Consider the following 19,660-nt stretch of genomic DNA (forward strand, 5'->3'; position numbering starts at 1 on the left):
AAGTTCAACTAATGTCATGCTCCTGTTTCAAACACACCAGGAAGTTGGCAGTTCCTGAATAAGTTAAACAGAGTTACCACAGAATGCAGTAAGTCCACTCTTTAGTACAAACCCTATGAATCGAAGACCTCAGTTTACACCAACACTTGCAAACCATGTTCACAGCAGCCAAAAAGGTGGAAATAATTCAAATGTCCATCGGTGGATGAAGGATAAACAATGTGGTCCATCTACACAATGGAATATTACTCAGCCATGAAAAGGAACAAAGCTTTGACACACACTACAGGATGATACTCAAGAAGCCAAAAACAATAGCCCACATGTTGTATGATTCCACTGATATGAAATGCCCAGAATAGGCAAATCCACAGAGACAGGAAGCAAAATAATGGTTGCCAGGGGCTAGGGGAGGGAAGATAGGGAGTGATTGATCATGGTGACAGGGCCTCCTTTGGGATTGAAGGGAATGTTCTGGAACTAGATAGAGGTGATGGTTCACAGCATTGCCTATGTACAAAATGCCACTGAAAGGTGTACTTTAAAATGATATATTTATGTTTTGTGAATTTCATCAAATGAAAAAATGAAAAGCATCCCCAGGTTGTGGCCAAGGGCCAAGTACATGTCAGTGTGGAGGGGAGCGACAGTTGGGGCCCAGAGCACCCCTTCTCGAGTCTCCACCAGTGGAACAACAGTGTGGGTGAGGGACAGTCACTAAGGACAGGGTCCCTGTCCTCAGAGCAGTTTCCTCTAACCAGGAAGCCACTGTGGCCCCACAGGTGTACGCAGAAGAACATGAACTGCTGATCAGAGACCCTCGGCCACATGGCTTCTTGGCCATCGCACATCCCTTCTACAGGCAACCCGCGATGGACAGACATGCCCGGCACCCATTCCAGGAGTGGCACGGTCACTCATCTGCTGCAACCCAGGGGGCTTGAGGTCCATGGGCCCACGTCAGAGCCTGCAACCTGGCAGGTGGGAGTGTGGCAGTCACAGCTGTAGCCTTCCTGAGGCCTGAGAGCATGTCAAAAAATGCGAACTGTGGCCAACATAATAAAATAAAATAAAATAAAATTTTTAGATTAACTTAAACGTCAGAATTGCTGGATTCTCCTGTAACACTATAAGTGCCAAAAACTTGGGGCCTGAATTCCTGGCTGGTGATATTTTATCAGCCAGCATAGGACCACGGCTCCCCTGCCTCCCAGGCATGGGCGTTGCATAAATCCCCTCACACCCCAAGCCTGAGCCCAGGCTCTGAGAGGGTCAGTACACCCTGAGGTCACCCAGCTGGCTGCAGACCTAGGGCCGCCAAGCCCAGCTTGTCCCTGCTGTTCTTTGCTCCAGCACGGCAGCTGCATGGCCTGACCCAAGGCCCAGAGGGAGGAAGCCCCAACCCCACCCCCAGAAGCAGACCAACTGGGATGGAAAGGTGCAGAGCTAGCAGGCTGCATGTGGGCCAAGAGAGGCCCAGAATGCAGGTCTCTCCCTGAGCCAAAACCCCGAAGAAATCCACTGCTGCCTGTCCAGTGTTTAACCATTAGAGGCCCCAGCTACAGTAGATGCCCCAATGCCAAGAGGCCTGTAAAGTCCTGGGGAGGGAATAGTGGCAAAATCAGAGGGGCCAGCAACCAGGCGTGGAGAGCACAGGATTGCTCTAGAGCTGGAGGCTCCTGGGGAGCAGCCTACACTATACCCCCACCCAGTCTCTACAAGAGGGAACAGCTCAAAACAGCCCAGGAGCCCGGCCACTCACACTGGATCCTGTCTTTGCCCTTCAGTCCCAGAAAATCCTGTGTGTCTGGCCCAGCTGGCTGATCACATCCAGGGAGGGTCCACTGGGCACTGCCCAGGTCCAGCAGGACAGGAGGCCTGGGTAGGTACCTAGAGACACAGGGAGCTAGTTGACTGAGGGTGCTGGAAAGGAGGCAGCAGGGGAAGCCAGCAGGCCTGTGCTGGCTGGAACGAGCTCAGGCAGCTTATGTGCTCACCCACAGCATAAATAGGTCCTGGTTCTCCAGGCAGAGTCGGGCATCAAATGAAGAAAAAAGAGAGAGGATTCCTGAGTGAGAAGTCATATATAAAACAAGCAGGAAATGGGGGGTGGGGGAGGCCAGGAGGCCAAGGAGGTGACACTGAAGCTGGGAAAAGTACTCCAGGTGGAAGGCCCAGCAAGTGCAAAGGCCCTGGGGTCAGAGTGAGCATACTGGGGGAGGACCAGCATGGAGGGGGACAAGAAGGCCAGGCCAGGCTGCCTACCTATTAGTAAGTGATGGGGGAAGGGAAGGGCTCAGAGCCTCTTGGGACCTTATTCTGAATGTGATGAGAAGCCAACGGAAGAATTCAAGCCAGAGTGACCTGAGCCATCTTCCCTTGGAGGGACCCTGGTGCTGAGAGGAGCTGGACAGAGGGGCCAGGTGGGGGAAGCAAAGAGCCCATCCATGGCAGGTGGGCATAGGACTCCTGAACCCAGTGTATTCCAGGATGGGGCCCGATGTGACATGTGGAGAGCTGAGTTGTGGTACAGGCACAAGTACGACCACCCAGGGCAGATGTGACCTGGAGACTCTCCTGTCCCGGGAACTGTGCTCTCAGGTCACACACACCCATGGGTGCACTTACAGCTTCCCACTGAGTCCCAAGAGGGTATCAACAAGTTCACTAGCTCACCCCAATTCTCACCCACACCTACATGTGGACATAGCCCCTGGCCAGACCCCAGACACATTCTGTCTGTCCCTTTCTCACCCCTATACAGGCATTTCCTCCCAGTTTCTTCCTCCTCCCCATCCGGTCTCTTCCTAGATCAGCCGCGGGCAAACTATGGCCTGCGGGCCGGATCCGGCCTGTTTGAAATGAATAAAACTAAAAAAAAAAAAAGACCGTACCCTTTTATGTAATGATGTTTACTTTGAATTTATATTAGTTCACACAAACACTCCATCCACGCTTTTGTTCCAGCCCTCCGGTCCAGTTTAAGAACCCATTGTGGCCCTCGAGTCAAAAAGTTTGCCCACCCCTGTCCTAGATGATTATGAAAGGTGCAGCGGCTGTCCTAGGCTTCCTATCACCCACCTGTCCCTGCACCAGGGGTTGAGACCGCCTACAAGCTTCCCACCACCACCTTCAGGAAGTCTAACATACCTGCAGGAACACAAGGCCAAGACAGAGCTTTCTAGGATCCTGTCCCCTTAGGCACCACCTTTTCATGTGTATAGCCCCCATGCCAAGCCTCTGCAACTGCTCTGTCCTCCACCAGGTGCATCTTTTCCTGTCCCCTGGGCAAACATCACTCAGGCATCATTGGGCTCAATGTGGCCCCTCATCATGTCCCACCAACACCCACTGCTCCAGAAATAGCTGCAGCCCCTGTACTTCCAAGTGCCATGAGACTCAAAGCAGGCACTGGTGTGTCATTGGGGGCACCTCTCCAGCCTGGCACCCATGGCGGCCCTTCAGAGGGGCCCCCCTTCCTCCTCAGCCCCCGATTCCTCCCCTGGCCTTGGTCCTGGAGTTGAGCTTCCTCAATCACGGCTCTCTGTGCTTCTAGAGTCACTCCTCTAGGGAGGGCCCAAATGCCAAGTTACCCTCAGAACTCTCTGTGATATACTAGGACCATCCTCCATCCAGCAGCTCCCACCAGGCTCTCATTCTCTTAATCCTCCACCCCACAACCCTGCTCCTCTGGCCCTGGAGACAGTGCCATATCTTTCCTAAGTCACAGCCAGAAACCCAGGGGTAGTCCCATTCCTCCCTCGAGCATCCCCAGCATAGTTGGCCTCGTAGTCACCTGAGCCCCCCAGGTCCCAGGCCTCTTGCACCTGGTCTCCTCGTTCCCCTGACCAATCTTTTATCAAGTTCTTCCTACACTCAAAGCCAATCTAGATCTCCCTTTCCCTTTCCTCCCAGCCAGCTTCAGGATCACATCTAAGCTATCCAGCTTGGCTCTTGGGGGCCCGTAGCAATCTGGCTTCCATTCTCATTCTCTCCTTTCTAGCCACTTGTCCCCCACCCAGAGTCACCTTGCACCACATTCATGCCCCACCACAACCTCCCGCCAGGCTCTGTGTCTTTATACCCACGGTTCCTCTCCTCCCAAAGATCCTTTCCCCCACCCACTTCCTGTCCCACCCACCACAGAGCTCTCCTTCAGGCAGCCCTCCCGTAGCCTCCTCTCTCCTCTAAGTCAGTAGCTCCTCAGGGTGATCAATCAGCAAACACAACTTCTTCTGCAGACCAACAATGTGCAGGTCCAGTCCTCACCCACTGACATAGTTAACCCCAGTTATGTGTTTGCTCAGGGTCACAACTGGGAGGAGAAGAGCAGGACTTCATTCTGTTAAGATGGCAACAAGACCCAAAGCTATCTACAGTCAAGGCAATCCCTATCAAAATCCTAAAAATGTTTTATGCAGAAATAGAAAAACCCACCATAAAATTTATGTGGGATCTCAAGAGACCTTGAATAGCCAAGACAATCTTTAAAAAGAAGAACAAAGTTGGAGAACTCACGCTTCCTGATTTCTAAACTTACTATAAAACTACAGGAGTCAAGACAGTGGGGTACTGGCATAAAGACAGACATGTACAGACCAATGGAATAGAAAGCCCAGAAATAAACCTTTGTGTATATTTGGTCAAATGATTTTTGACAAGGGTGCCAAGACCATTCAGTAGGGAAAGGAAGTATTTTCAACAAATGATGCTGGGAAAACTGGATATCCACATAAAAAGACTAATACTTTATACCATATATAAAAATTAACTCAACATGGATCAAAGACTAAAGCTAAAACTATAAAACTATAACTAAAATTGTAAAAGCTAAAACTGTAAAACTCAAAACAGAGGAAAAGCTTCATAATGTGAGATTTGGCAATGACTTCTTGGCTATGACACCAAAAGCAGTCAGCAAAAGAAAAAATATGTAAACTGGAGTTTGTCAAAATTAAAAACATTTGCGTGTCAAAGTACACAATCAACAGAGTGAAAAGGCCCCATTCCCATGGAACGTGAGAAAATATTTGCAAATCATATTATCTGACAAGGGGTTAATATACAGAATATATACAGAACTACTAAAACTCAACAATAAAAATAAATAGCTGGATTGAAAAACGGGCAAAGGAGCCCTAGCCAGTGCTGCTCAGGGGGTAGGAGCATAGTACCATACACAGAAAGGTCTCGGGTTCAATTCCTGGTCAGGGCACATAACCTAGATTTTTAAAAAATATATATTGTATTGATTTCAGAGAGGAAGGGAGAAGAGAGAGAGAGAAAAACATCAATGAATAGAGAGAATCATTGATCGGCTGCCTCCTGAAATCCCCAGCGTGGGGATTGAGCCCGCAACCCAGGCATGTGCCCTCACCGGGAATCAAACAGTTCATAGGTCAACGCTCAACCAATAAGCCACGCTGGCGGGGCCACATACTTAGATTTCAGGTTCAGTCTCCAGCCCCAGTTGGGGCACGTGCAGGAGGCAACCGACCTATGTTTCTCTCTCACATCTCTCTCTCTTCCTGGCTCTCTAAAAATCAAAGAAAATGTTCTCAGGTAAGGATTAAAAAAAAAAGAAAATGGACAAAGGACTTCAAGGAATATTTCTCCAAACAAGATTTACAAACAGCCAATAAGCACATGAAAAGATGCTCAACATCACTCATCACCAGGTAAATGCAAATCAAAACCATTACCTACCACCTCTGGGCTGGCTAATTAAAAAAATAAAATAATAATTGTTAATGAGGCTGTGGAAAAATTGGAACCCTTGTGCACTACTGATGATAATGCAGCTCCTGTGAAAAACAGTATGGAGGTTCCTTGAAAAATTAAACATAGAATTATCATATAACCCAGCAATCCCAATCCTGGGTATTTACCAACAAAAAAATGGAAGCAGGGATTTGAAAAGATATTTGTACAGACGGTCCCCAACTTACAATTTTTCTACTTTATATAATGGTGTGGAAGCAATACAAATAATAAATTACATTAACTATTTAACACTTTATTATAAACTAGGCTTTGTGTTAGATGATTTTGCCCAACTGTAGGCTAATGTAAGTGTTCTGAGCACATTTTAGGCTATGTTAAGCTATATTTGGTAGGTTAGGTGTATTAAATGCATTTTGACTTACAATAGGTTTATCAGAACTTAACCCCATCATTAAGTCAAGGAGCATCTTCATTTATCTGAACACCCATGTTCACAGCAGCATTATTCACAACAACCAAAAGGTGGAAGCAACTCAAATGTCCACTGAAAGGTGAATGAATAAACAAAATATGATACATATAATGGAATATTATGCAGCCTTAAAAAGGAAGGACATCTGACACCTGCTACAACATGGATGAACCTTGAGGACATTATGCTCAGTAAAATAAGACATACACAAAAAGGCAACTATTGTGTGATTCCACTTATATAAAGTCCCTAGAGGAGTTAGATCCATAAAGACAGGAAGAAGAATGGTGAGTGCCACAGGATGGCGGAGGGGAATGGGGAGTTAGTGCTCAATGAATTTCAGTTATGCAAGATGAAAAATTCTAGAGATGGGTGGTGATGGCTGCACAACAATGTAAATGTACTTAATGCCACTAAACTGTACACTTAAAAATGGTTAGGCCCAGCCAGTGTGACTCAGTGGTTGAGCATCGACCCATGCATCAAGGGATCACCAGTTCAATTCCTGGTCAGGGTACATGGCAGGGCTGGGGGCTCAATCCTCAGTAGGGGGCGTGCAGGAGGCAGCCATTCAATATTGATGTTTCTCATTGAAGTTTCTATCTCTCTCGCCCTCTCCCTTTTTCTCTCTCTAAAATCAATAAAAACGTTTTTCAGAAATGGTTAAGATAGCCCAGCTGGCATGGCTCAGTGGTTGAGTGTCGACCTATGAACCAGGAGGTCACGATTAGATTCCCAGTCAGGACACATGCCCAAGTTGCAGGCTTGATCCCCAGTGTGGGGTGTATAGGAGGCAGCCAATCAATGATTCTCTCTCATCACTGATGTTTCTATCTCTCTCTCCCTCTCCCTTCCTCTCTGAAATCAATAAAAATATATTTTTTAAAAATGGTTAAGCCCTAGCTGGTTTGGCTCAGTGGACAAAGTGTCAGTCTGGGGACTGAAGGGTCCTGGGTTCGATTCCAGTCAAGGGTACATGCCTGGGTTGTGAGCTCCACCCCCAGTGGGGGGGTGAGTGGGCGTGCAGGAGGCAGCCAATTAATGATTCTCTATCGTCACTGATGTTTCTATCTCTCCCTCTCCCTTCCTCTCTGAAATCAATAAAAATACATATTTTTTAAAAATGGTTAAGATGGTAAATTTTGTCATGTATTTTCACCACAACTTTAAAAAAGAAAATCAGCACTTCACTTGTGTAGGATTCCTGCTAAAAACACACCACCTTAGCCCAATCTCAAGAAAACATCAAACCAAACTGTGACTGGTAGTCTACAAAAAGACTGGGCAGCTCTCTTCACGGGGGTAAAGACTGGACAATGCAGAAACCCTGAGCAATGACCACAGACCAGAGAGGACTGCGACACGATGACTAAACCTAATGTGGGAGCCTGGAGGGATCGATCCTAGGCCAGAGAAAGGTCACCAGGAGACATCTGGGGAAATCCAAATGCAGTCTGGAGTCTAGTTCATAGAATGTTATGATGCTGTTGTCCTGGTTGGATCAGCCCACCCTGGTCACGTGAGATGTTCACAGTCAGGAGCCACAGGAACTGTCTGTACTGTCTTTGCATCTTTTCATGAAATCTAAAATTATCTCAAAAGAAAAAGTAGAAAGAAACGAATACACCCCCTCTCCCCGAAAAGGACACTCAACAGACATTCATAGTAGTGTCATGGCATCTGTCACATGTCAAGCCATGGCACATGGGTGTCCCAAGTAAGACCCTATTGTTATGCTGGCCCATGGGCACACCGATGCTGGCCAGGCACAAGGCTAAGAGCTTTGGGAGGGCATATCATCTAATCTGAACAACTCTACAGAGGGAAACTGAGGCACGAAAGGAGTCAGTTGGGGAAAGCTAGTAGAGGCAGCGCCCAAACCGCAATGACAATCCACTTGGCCAGGTGCTGAGCGGGCTGCATGGCAGGCCCCCTATTAGGGACCCTGAAAGTTCGTCCCTCTACAGTTGCTGAGCCAGTGGCAGGAATCAGCGGCAATTTGCCACTTTGGGCATGAAAGAGGCTGCTGGGCCCATAAATCACTCTGGAGGCTGTGCACTGATTCTGTGACAATTAAATGAGCTGCTCCTGTCCTAATTATAGCTATCAAACCCTGTCTGCCTGAAAGGACAGAGAGATAGAGACAGTACAATGCTCACAGGTGTGAAAGGACCCGTGGAAGAGGGCAGCAGGGGTCTGCCTCTTCAGCCACTTGAGAAACACTAAAACTGACTTCAATATGAGGGAGGCTCTTTAGCCAGGAAGGCATGGACACAGCAGCCACTCTGAGCCTCCAGCAGGGTGGACAGCTCTCGTATCGATGTGGGGTGCACTCCACCTCCCGGTGTCCCCAATCCAAGGACTAGAAGCCCTGCAGAGCCAGGCCTGGGCACTCTGCCTCCCAGAGACTACCACGTGAGTGACCAGTTGGCATGTACCCACCCATCTCCACATCCAGGTGAGCTGTATCAGATGCACAGAGGAAAGGAGAAGTACTCTGAGTTTTCTGTTTTCATCGAAGTTTTGAGACATAAATTATTTTTTATTTAAAAAGGCATGGCAGCACACTTCCCTGCAATCTCAGCTGGCCGGAAAAGGACAGCCTGTAAGTGTTCTCAGGGTCTTCGTCCCTTGACAGGAAGCCCCAGGCACTGTACACTCAGAAGACCACAGAGCTCCAGGGCTGTATCTGGGAATGGGGCAAACGGGGCCCAGACCGTTAACAGCCGATAAGGAGGAAAGTGTCCTTCGCTGTATATTCAGCCTTTGGACAGAAGACCATGCTCCAGATTTGAGGCGAAACTCCCATGACCAGTGAAGCATCAGGATGGACTTGGAGAAGGAAGACTTTCATGTACTGAATTGGGGCTCGAGGTATCCTCTCTCCTTCAGAAATGTCCTTCCTGTACTGAGGCCACCAGAACATTACATAGAAGCCATTTAATATAAACCTCCCTGTTCAGGCCCCTGGGAATCAGGTTCCTGATTTCAGGTGAAAGAACTGCCAAATCAGCAAGTCCGAATTCATTCCCCGGTGCCACCCTCTCTCCGGGGACACCTGCCCCAACACCCTCTCAGGTCCCTGAAGGCTCCTCCTTGCTCTTTCCAGGCCTAGATGGTGGTTGGAGGAATCTTTGCTAAACCTGCATCTCAAGTCAAGTCCTGTTCCTAACCTTACCTGAGTACCCCCCAACCCCAGAACCAGGCCCATGAAGAATTACCCACTGAGCTCAGCCAGCCCCTGCTGCCACTACAGGCTTCATGCTGCCCATCTCCATGACTCACCCTCATCCCAGGGGGCTCAGCCCAAATGTCACCTCCCCCAAAAGGCCCCCACTCCATTTCACTCTCAGAGCTGTGACCTCAGGGCCATGGCCAGGGACCAGTTGGCCACTGGCATGGTTTCCTCTGAGGGAAGGGCTCCATCTGACTTATTCTGCAGGGCATCCCCAGGGCCCAGCACAGGGTGGGTGCTCAAAAAGTACCAACTGAAGGAGGGCTTTTCCATCCAAACCCCAGCTTCTGCAGGCACCTCATGGGGGACCTCGTCGGAGTACTTGGTGTTTCTCACATTCTCCCCAGGGCACTCAGAGGTTCCCAACTGCCCCTGCCTATCCCGACCCATCCTGTAACACACTGCGTGTGGTCAATACAAATTCAAAGTTTCTCCCGGAAGGAGTTCAGCAAAACTTGAGCTCTGCAAAGACCACCATGCTACCCACCTGGCTCAGTGCCTGATTCACTCTCCCAGATGGAGAACAGGACCTCACAACACACTCCCACTGCTTAAGTGGGGAGCCTGACAGTGTGATGGGTAACGTAGGAGATTCTAGAGCAGCGGTTCTCAACCTGTGGGTCACAACCCCTTGGGGGATCGAACGACCCTTTCACAGGAGTTGCCTAAGACCATCGGAAAACACATATATAATTACATATTGTTTTTGTGATTAATCACTATGCTTTAATTATGTTCAATTTGTAACAATGAAATTGGGGGTCACCACAACATGAGGAACTGTATTAAAGGGTCACGGCATTAGGAAGGTTGAGAATCACTGTTCTAGAGTGAATAGGAGCCTGCCCTCAGGGAGGTCACAATCCAGTGCCTGCATAGCGCCTGCTGAATGCCCACTATGCACCGCTCAGTGTCTGCTGAGTATACCCTGTGTGCCTGCTGTATACCTGCTGAATGCTTGCTGACTACACGTGTGCCTTCTGTGTGTCCACCTAATACTTGTTATGTACCTGCTGAATACATGTGTGCCTGCTGAGCATGTGCCAAGAGTCTACTAAATGCCTGCCATATGCCCACTGAGTGCTGCCTGCCATGTGTTAGCAGTGCACATCTCCAAAATCTCAGAAGCGAGCACACAGAGAGCATCTGTGTGCAGGGCCCCATTTTGAACACACTACACGGGTTAACCCATCTAAGTGTTGCCACTGTCACTCCCACTTTACAAAGAGGGAGTGAAACCCAGAGGGGGTGTCTGGGTCTAAACTCACCTAGGAGTAAGCACAGAGAAGCCTGCTGTGGGACTCTGTCAGGCATCAGGGACTGTGGAATCCTCTGTGCCACACTTTGTCCCCACCTAGCAAATAATAAATATGGACTCTCTCCATGTCCTTGGCCCATGAGGCATTTGGTGGGTTCCTTGTTTGTGAACCTGGACCCCCATCCGGCCAGTGGTACCCACCTCTGCCCTGGGGGCCTAGCTGGACATGATGGCAGGAAGGAGGAGAGAAGAGGGGATCAGAGACATCCTGGCCAGAAACAAAAGATGTCTGGTTCCCCATCACAGCCAGGGAGCCACTACCTTGTCTTCCTTCCTCTCATCTCCCAATAAATGCTGTCATTATTATCCCCTAAATGCCCCAAATCAGCCTTCCCTCTGTCCTCACCATGGGCCACTCCAAGCTTCTGCGCCCACCCCTGCGCCTAGCTGCTTGAATGCATGGAATGAACACAATGCATATCTGGTTTGTAAAACACCAAGGACAGCCACCAAGGTCTTCGACCGATGGCTATGAACTGAAGCTTAGCAAACACCATGATCCTCCATGGCTGCATTAAGAAATACACAGACCCTGGGTTCAGACACCGGTTCAAACCTAGCACCTCCACATACAATGAACCATAGGACCTCCCACACCTGTTTCTCATTTGGAAAACGGAGGAAGCAATAGGCTCTTCCTCTGGGTCACTGCAACAACCCACTGGATACATGCACATGGGCTTTAGCACCTCTAGTCACTCATGTTGCCATCCTGCTGGAACTCTCCGTGGTTCCCCGTCACCCACATGCAAGGCCTGGCCCAGGGCCCTCCACCACTCAACTGCTTCCCTCCTAGAGCTCTGCCCAAGCAGCCTATGCTCCTTGAACCATTTCCTCAGCACGCCAGGTTCCAGCAGCCTGGAAGGCTCTCTCCTACCCTGACCAGCTGGCAAACTCCCAGAGCAGTATGGATGGGAGAACATATACAGTCACTGGGTTAGTCCAAGCCTGGGTCCAACCCCAGCTCTCCTACCTCTAACACTCTCCAAGCCTCTGTCTCCCCCTCTGTAAACCAGAGCAGATGCCATCAGCTGCAGTGGATGTTGTCACATGTCTCATGGAATCGGGAGCCTCCACCCAACCTTCTGTACCTGCATAATCCCAGCACATGGAGGAGCGTACAACAGGGCTACTGGGGCCAGCTGGTTCTCTGGTGTAGGGCCATCCTGGGCACTGCAGGGTGTTGAGCTGAATCCCTAACCCCCAAGACATGACAACCAAAATTGTCTCCATTATGTTTACAAGTGCTCCCAGGGACAGAATCAGCAGGGAACACCCATTTGTGATGCTTCCCCAGGACTGCACTCAGGCCAGTACCTCCCAGGCCAGATCCCACCCCTGACCTCTGAGCGGCATTTCCCAGAGGGTCCTGGTTAAAAATAAATCCCCAGCACCAAAGACTAAATCCCAAGCACTGAAGCTGTCACCTCCCCTCACTGGAGCAACAATGAAGGGAGCCCCAGGCACTGAGCCGAAACCAGAAACACCCCCAGGACAGACAGCAGCAGAGAAAGGCCAACGCAGCCTTCCACAATGCCCAGGATGGCCTGGCAGTGTAACCTAATTAACCCAACCAGGACCGCAAGGCTCACCACATGGGCAAGAGTCACCTGGCACTGTATCCGTGGCCAGCCCTGGGGACAGTGACAGCAAACACCCTCTCTAGCTGTATGGACCACAATGATCACTAGGCCATCAACCTGAGGGCTAGACAGCCTGCTCACCCCCAGACTGAAGCTGACCCTCTCCCTCCACCTGGCACAACCCTGGTGACTACAGCACCCAGGCCTCCTAGCAAGGCCTGCATGGCAGGATCCTCAGACCCCCATTTAGAATTCGGGTACCCACACCGGACCTGCAGAATCTTGGGGTAGCCTAGGAGTCTTACTCTTCAGCTACCAGATGGTTCAAAGGCCCCTGAAAGTAGGAGAACTGACTCCCACCATCCTCCAGATCTTCCATGTTGCTCTAGGTCAGCAGATCTCAAACTGAAGATGAGAACCATTGGCCAGTAGTGGCAAACTCCTTCTATAAAGGGCCAGATGGTAAATATTTTTGCCTCTCAAGGCTACATGGTCTCTGTCACAATGACTCAACTCTGCCATACACCAGGCATAAGCAAATGGGTATGGCCATGTTCTAATAAAACTTTATTTACAAGAACAGGCGAGGTAGCCCAAGTGGGTTCTGTGAACAGCAGAGGTTCTAGTTTGTACTTTTAATTTCTTGTTCTGGACACATCATATGTGCTCATCCAGGGGCTGAACACCAGCTTTGCCTCTTCCCAGCTGGGGCCTCAGTTTCCTCATAGGTACGGCGGGGGGGGGGGGGGGGCGGGGGGGGGGGCGTACAGAAGGCAACCGATCGATGCTTCTTTCTCTCTCTCACTCTCAGCATGTCCTTGAGTGAGAATTTAAAAAAAAATTATTTTAGAGAGAGAGGAAGGGAGAGGATGAGAGAGAGAGAAACATCAATCAGTTGCCTTCTGTACGCACCCCAACTGGGGATCAAACCCGCAACCTGGGCATGTGCCCTGACCAGGCATTGAACCAGCAATCTTTTGGTGCATGGGATGACGCTCAACCAACTCTGAGCCACTTGGCCAGGCACAAAACATCAACAAAAAAACAACAATAGATTTAAAGATGGTTTCTATAAAGTACCTGGATTCTGCAGGCTCTCAGCCTGGGGGACAATATCCCAGGTTTACCATTATAGATGACCATCAATCAGGTAAAACAACAGAAATTTATACTCTCATAGTTCTGGCGACTTGGTGTCTACATTACAGGTGTCAGCCCAGCCGGCTTGGCTCAGTGGTTGAGCATCAACCTCTGAACCAGGAGGCCATGGTTCGATTCCAGTCAGGGCACATGCCCAGACTGCAAGCTTGATCCCATAGGTGGGGCATGCAGGAGGCAGTGAATCAATGATTCTCTCTCATCATTGATGTTTCTCTCTCTCTCTCTCTCTCTCTCTCTCTCTCTCTCTCTCTCTCTCCCTCCCTCCCTCCCTCTCCCTTCCTCTCTGAAATCAATAAAAAATATATTTTAAAAAAAGAATAATACCTTTGGGGAAAAAGTAAAAAAATAAAATGAAACACAGGTGTCTGCAGGGCCATACACTCTCTCTCTCTCTGGAGGCTCTAGGAGAGGATCTTTCCTTATCTCTTCCAGCTTCTGGGGCTCTAGGCATCCTTGGCTTGTGGCTGCATCACCCCAGTTTTAGCCATCATTGTCATATGACCTTTTCCCTATGTGTCTCTGTCCTCCCCTCTTTTCATAAGGTCGCCAGTCACTGGATTTAAGACCACCCTAAACCAGGATGATCACATCTCAAGATTATTAAACTAATTACATATGCAGAGATTTCTTTTCCAAATAAGGCCACAGTCACGGATTCTGGGGGTCAGGACATGGGCATATCTTCTTAGGGTTCAATGTGCGCAGCTCACAACCAAGAGAGCACGGAGGCTGCTGGGGCTTTCTTGAGGCAGGGGATGGCTCCCCATCCTCTCAACAGAGCAGCTCATGGAGTCCTGCATGTGTGCATACGTGGAAGCTACAGATGGTACCAAACACTTGGAACAGCCGGCACAGAGGCAAAGGATGCCAAAGCCAGGACTGGGGCCAGGACTGGGGGCGGTCTTCATGCTCAGCTCACCACTGCGCTTTCCTCCAGCCTATGCAGAGCTACCCCTATCTCAGGTTAGAGCCAGAAGAACACCCCGCTTCCTTCAGTGCAGCCAGAGCTGCAGTTAAGCCAAGCCACATGGACTGCTTTGCATGCAGGCTTTTTCTGGCCCTGGGGCTGCTCCCTGGGATGCTCAGAGCCTCCTGTGTCCTGAGCCCCTGGCAAGAAGGTGACGCCCCACATGCAATCCACCTGCACATATTTTGCTCTGATGCCAAAAATACCACCAAAATCCACTGATCCTGCTCAAGCTACGCCCCCCCGAAGTCCCTAACCTAGATGCTACAGTGGCCTTTCATACTATCTGCTGCCCTCCCCTCTCATCCCACTGCCAGTTCAGCTCACACCGATCTTTGTAGAACAGATAATGCCCTCAAATAGTTAAATGGAGAGTTACCATGTGACCCAGCAACTCCACTCCTTGGTGTACACCCAAGGGGAAGGAAGACCTGCATCTACATGAGCACTTGGACATAAATATCCATGGCAGCATTAGTCACAATGGCCAAAAGGCAGAAACAACACACATGTCCATTGACTGACAAAAGATAAACAAAATGTGGTCCATCCACAGAATGGAATATTACTCAGCCATAAAAAGGACTGAAGTACTGACACACACTAGAACATGGATGAACCTCAAAAGTATCATGCAGAGTAAAAGAAACCAGACACAAAAGTCCACATGGTAAATGACTCCATTGATGTGAAATATTCAGAACAGGCAAATCTATAAAGATAGAAAGCAGATTAATGATTGCCAGAGGCTGGGCAATGAGGAATGGCTGCTAATGGGGACATGGTTTCCTTTTGGAGTGACAGAAATATTCTGGAACTAGATAAAAGTAATGGTTACACAACATGGTAAATGTGCTAAAAACCACTGGATGGTGCATTTTAAATGGGTGGGTTGGATGTATTGGGAATTACATCTCAATACAGCTACTGAAAAAAATAAGCAGCAGCTCCGCTTCTAACTATCAAACACCCCTCCCTCAGGTGGAATCAAGGGTTCCCAAAGCCACTCCAGCCTCACCTCTCTCACTCTCTCCACAAGCCAGTCTCTCTGTCCTTTGACCTGTCCTTAACTTTGCCAAACCCTCCCCACCCAGGGCCTTGCATCTGTCTGTCCTACAGCTGGGGTGCTCTTACCAGTATAGGGGGCTCTGTCTCACTGTCCAGGTGTTAGCCTCCACTCCCCCCCAGTCAGTCCACATCACCCTGCTTCTTCTCTCTGCAAGCCTGTGCTTCGTTCATTTGCAGTGATTCTCTCCTGTCCCCATTAAAACCACACCCACTCCCCAAAAGCACGGCCCTTAATGTTCTGTATGCTACATTATGCATCCAACATGATCCCTGGGTCATACTGGACAATCAAAAATGTCATTATGTGGAATGAACACGCTACCCCAACTTTATAGGTCAGGATTCAAAAAATCTGCCCTGGCCAGTGTGACTCAGTCCACACACCAAAGGGTTGTGTTCGATTCCCAGTGAAGAGCATGTACCTGGGTTGCAGGCTCCCTCCCATCCCCCTGGATGGGGCGCATGGGGGAGGCAACCAGTTGATAAACCTCTCTCACATTGATGTTTCTCTCTCCTCTCTCTCTCTCTCTCTCTCTCTCTCTCTCTCTTTCTCTCCCCCCCCCCCCTTCCTCCCTCTCTTCCACTCTCTCTCTGAAAAAGCAATGGAAAGAACGTCCTCAGGTAAGGATTAACAAAACAAAAAAAAGTAAAAAAAAACAACAAACCTGCTCCAAGTCACACAGCAGAGCACCACAGCCCCTCCCTGCATATCATGCAACCCAAGTCTCAGGGTGGTAGAGGAACATTCATACACCCAACCTTTCTGTGCTGCAATACGAAAGTGGTCTCCCCGACATTACACCCTGTCCCCCCACCCAACCTGGCCCTTGTGTCCCTGCTCCCCAGGAAGGTGGCAGTGTTGATTTGCTTATCACACTGAATGTCTACTGACTGGCCTTTCACATGGGAAGGCACTGCGAGCATTCCATCACCACTGAGGACCGTGTGTGGACACGCAGAAACACAAGTGACCCTGCTCACTCCAGGAGTGGGCAAGCTGTCCTGCAGAATTCACTGGAGAGGAACAGCTACCAAAAGGGCGATGCCCTATCTGTTAGCATGTGCAGGGGAAACCAAGGTGTCTACTGCAGAGGGAGGTAGTGAGGGAAGGCTACAGCCACAGAGTGAGGGCAGGAGGGGAGCCTGCATCAAGTGGGTTCACTCACCTACACCAGGCACTGCAAAAATGCCATTTGCCACAGACAATGGCCAAAAGACTGGGAAGAAGCTTGTCCATCCTGATCCCAGGTTCGAGAAAAGCCATTAGCCTACACAGGTGACACAGCCATAAAAGTAGGGGCAGAGCTTTGAACTCAATATGCCCAGGTGCAAAGGCTGTAGCCCTGCCCACTCAGTGTTCCCTCCAAGCCAGATCACTCACTCCTGTGGTAGGGCCATCCATGAATTTTGGGGTGGTGAGCAGCATCCCTGTTCTCTACCCACCATATGCCAGTAGCACCCCTCCCCCCAGTAAAGACAACTAAAAATGTCTCCAGGCATTGCCATATGCCCCTTAGGGGGCAGAAATGCCCCCAGCAGAGAACACTGCTCTGTCTCTAAAATCCAGTGTAAACTCATCTCTGCCCAGAGACCATGCCCATCCCACCTCCCCAAATCCTGAAGTAAAGGAAGGCAACAGAGAGAGGGAGGAAAGAGATGGGAAATGGTTACTAGGGCTAAGAGAAATGTTGTCTCTGTATCTTAAAAATCTTTTCTAAATCCATCAGTGGATGAATGGATAAACAAAATATAGTCCATCCAAACAATGGAATATTATTCAGCCATAAAAAGGAATTAAGTTTTCTGATTCATGCTACAACATGCATGTACCTTGAAAACATCTTGCTGAAAGAAGGCAGTCACAAAAGGCCACATAGTGTATGATCCCATTTACATGAAATGTCCAGAATAGGTAAACGCATAGGAAGAGAAAGCAGACTGGTGGTTGCCAGGAGCTGGCGGAGGGAGGAGTGGGGACTGACTGCTCATCATACCAGGTTTCTTTTGGGGGAGATGAAAATGTTATTGGAATTAGACAGTGGAGATGATTGCACACTCCATAAATACACTAAAACCCACTAAATTGTATGCTTTAAACAAGTGAATTATATGGTATGTGAACTATATCTCAATAAAGCTGTTAAAGAAACCTTTTCAACAATAATCCATTTTTAACCCCAAGACAGAAACAGGACCTCCAGTGATAAAGACAACCATGAATTTCACACAACCCACTTCTTCCTGTCATACTATATACATTTGACACCTACTTGTGCTAGAACACACTACGTGCTGGAGACAACATGATATGGACACTCCTGCCCTCAGAAGCCCTGCCTTATGGGGTCAATCCAGTTGCTCACATTCATTCATTCATTCATTCATTCATTCATTCACCAACCATCTCTTCCTCTATGTCCTGAGTGAGAACATGAGCTGCTGGGGTAGGGACAGGAAGCACCTGGCTGACAGTGAGCACCCAACCAATGTGTGCCAAGTAAATGCATGGAAAGGAAGATACATTCTAGTCTATAAGGTCACAATCTCACAGCGAAACAAATGACTAATGAGAAAATAACATGACCTGAAAATTCCATCTGCGGAATCAGACTGAAGCTGAAGTCACAGAGGTAGGTCTGCCTGAAATGGTCAGACCAGTGGCCAAATCCAGCAACCAGCCACGTGGGTGTCAAATCCGCCCTGAAGCCCCACGGTGCAGGGTGGGGATCCCACTGCTCTGAGGAATACAGCAGACATCACCAACACCTGTGAAGAGCATCCTGCCTTCTGACCCTCAAGGAAGGGCTTGCTAGACACACTTCACACAGAACATAAGGCTGAGGAGCTTAGCACTTTGCTGCGATGGTGCAGCCAGAGAGCTGAGGCCGAGGAGAAAAGCCAGGCCGCCAACCTCAGCCCCCGCCCAGCCCATGCTCCGGGCCCACAGTGGCTTCCCGGGTGAGGTGAGCAGACAGCCAGGTCTGCCTCTACACACCGAGCCCACCCAGCCACCCGAGGAAAGCTGACCCTCCACCCTGTTCCCTAAAGGCCGGGGGCGTCTGTGTGCAGCTGCCCTTTGTCTCGGTGGGAGGAGCATCGCCTGGTCCCCACCATACAGGCTGCCCAGGGAAGGGGCAGCTGTCTCCACTCCAAACTCTAGAACTGAGCACATCTGCCTTCCTGAGCCCCTGCCCAACCACCGCCCACCCCCATCTGACCTTGCCCTATGGAGTCCAGAAGGCCTCCTCCACCTCAGGTCTGCAAGCAGGGCCCCCTGACCCTCCACAGGCTCCCAGGGCACCCCTGATGTAGACGCCTGTCCCACCAAGTAGTGAGCATGTGGGATCACTTGTCCCCTCAGGTGACAATATGGGAGCACGTATCGACCGGCCCCCACGTACCAGTGATGCTTTCCAGCACCGCCCGGGTCCTACGCCTCAGTGTCATCCTGTCACCCTAGGTAGAGTGACATGGGAGCACCTGGCCCCCTCAGACAGCGACCATGTAGAAACACACCTGTCCCCATTAGGTGACAACGATGTAGTGGCACCTGTTCCCTCCAGGCGGTAATGATACAGCGATCCCTGCCCCTCCAGCTAACAATGACGGGAGGTACCTGTCCCCCTCAGGTGGCAGTGAGGTTAGACACCGTCCCCATTCGGGAACGACGATGTAGTGGCACCTGTTCCCTCCAGGTGGTCATGACATGGAGACCCCGGCCCTCCAGGGAGCAATGATGCGGGGTCACCTGTCCCCCAACGGATACCGAGGATGTGGGGCACCAATCCCGCCCACGACGCCCAAGGAGCGAGGACACCTGTCCCCTCGGGCCAGGCCAAGCCCCGCCCCGCCGCGCGCCCCGCCCCCGCCGCGCGCCCCCGCCCTGTGCACGCGCTGGACACGCGCCTTCTCCTCCGCCCTCTCGGCCCTGAGGGGGTCGGCGCGGCAGCCCCCTCACCCGCGCGGCCCGCGTCAGGCTCAGGTCCTTCATAACCTCCTCGAAGGCCGCCGTCTCCTCCGCCTGCTTCTGGTTGTGCAGCGCGATCTTCTCACTGAATTTCCGCGGATTGTTCGAAGTCGCCATCTTCTCGCCGCCACCTCCTCCTCCTCCTCCTCCGCCTCCTCCTCCTCC

General features: G+C 50.1%; 1 protein-coding gene across 12 annotated transcripts in view; it reads right to left on the reverse strand.

The window, feature by feature from the left end:
• The window catches only part of CRTC1 (CREB regulated transcription coactivator 1), a 65,187-nt gene extending 45,527 nt beyond the window's left edge, over positions 1–19,660 (reverse strand). For 9 of the 12 annotated variants that reach the window (XR_009452933.1, XM_059696142.1, XM_059696149.1 and 6 more), the window contains exon 1: positions 19,487–19,660. Coding sequence is in view for 11 of the 12 variants with exons in the window: in XM_059696142.1 (XP_059552125.1) it covers positions 19,487–19,612 (126 nt within the window). In the remaining variant the exon portion in view is untranslated. The remainder of the gene's footprint in view (positions 1–19,486) is intronic. The other 3 variants (XM_059696151.1, XM_059696152.1, XM_059696143.1) reach the window with 1 other exon arrangement.

The sequence above is a fragment of the Myotis daubentonii genome, chromosome 5 (assembly GCF_963259705.1).
Source record: "Myotis daubentonii chromosome 5, mMyoDau2.1, whole genome shotgun sequence".
NCBI lineage: Eukaryota > Metazoa > Chordata > Mammalia > Chiroptera > Vespertilionidae > Myotis > Myotis daubentonii.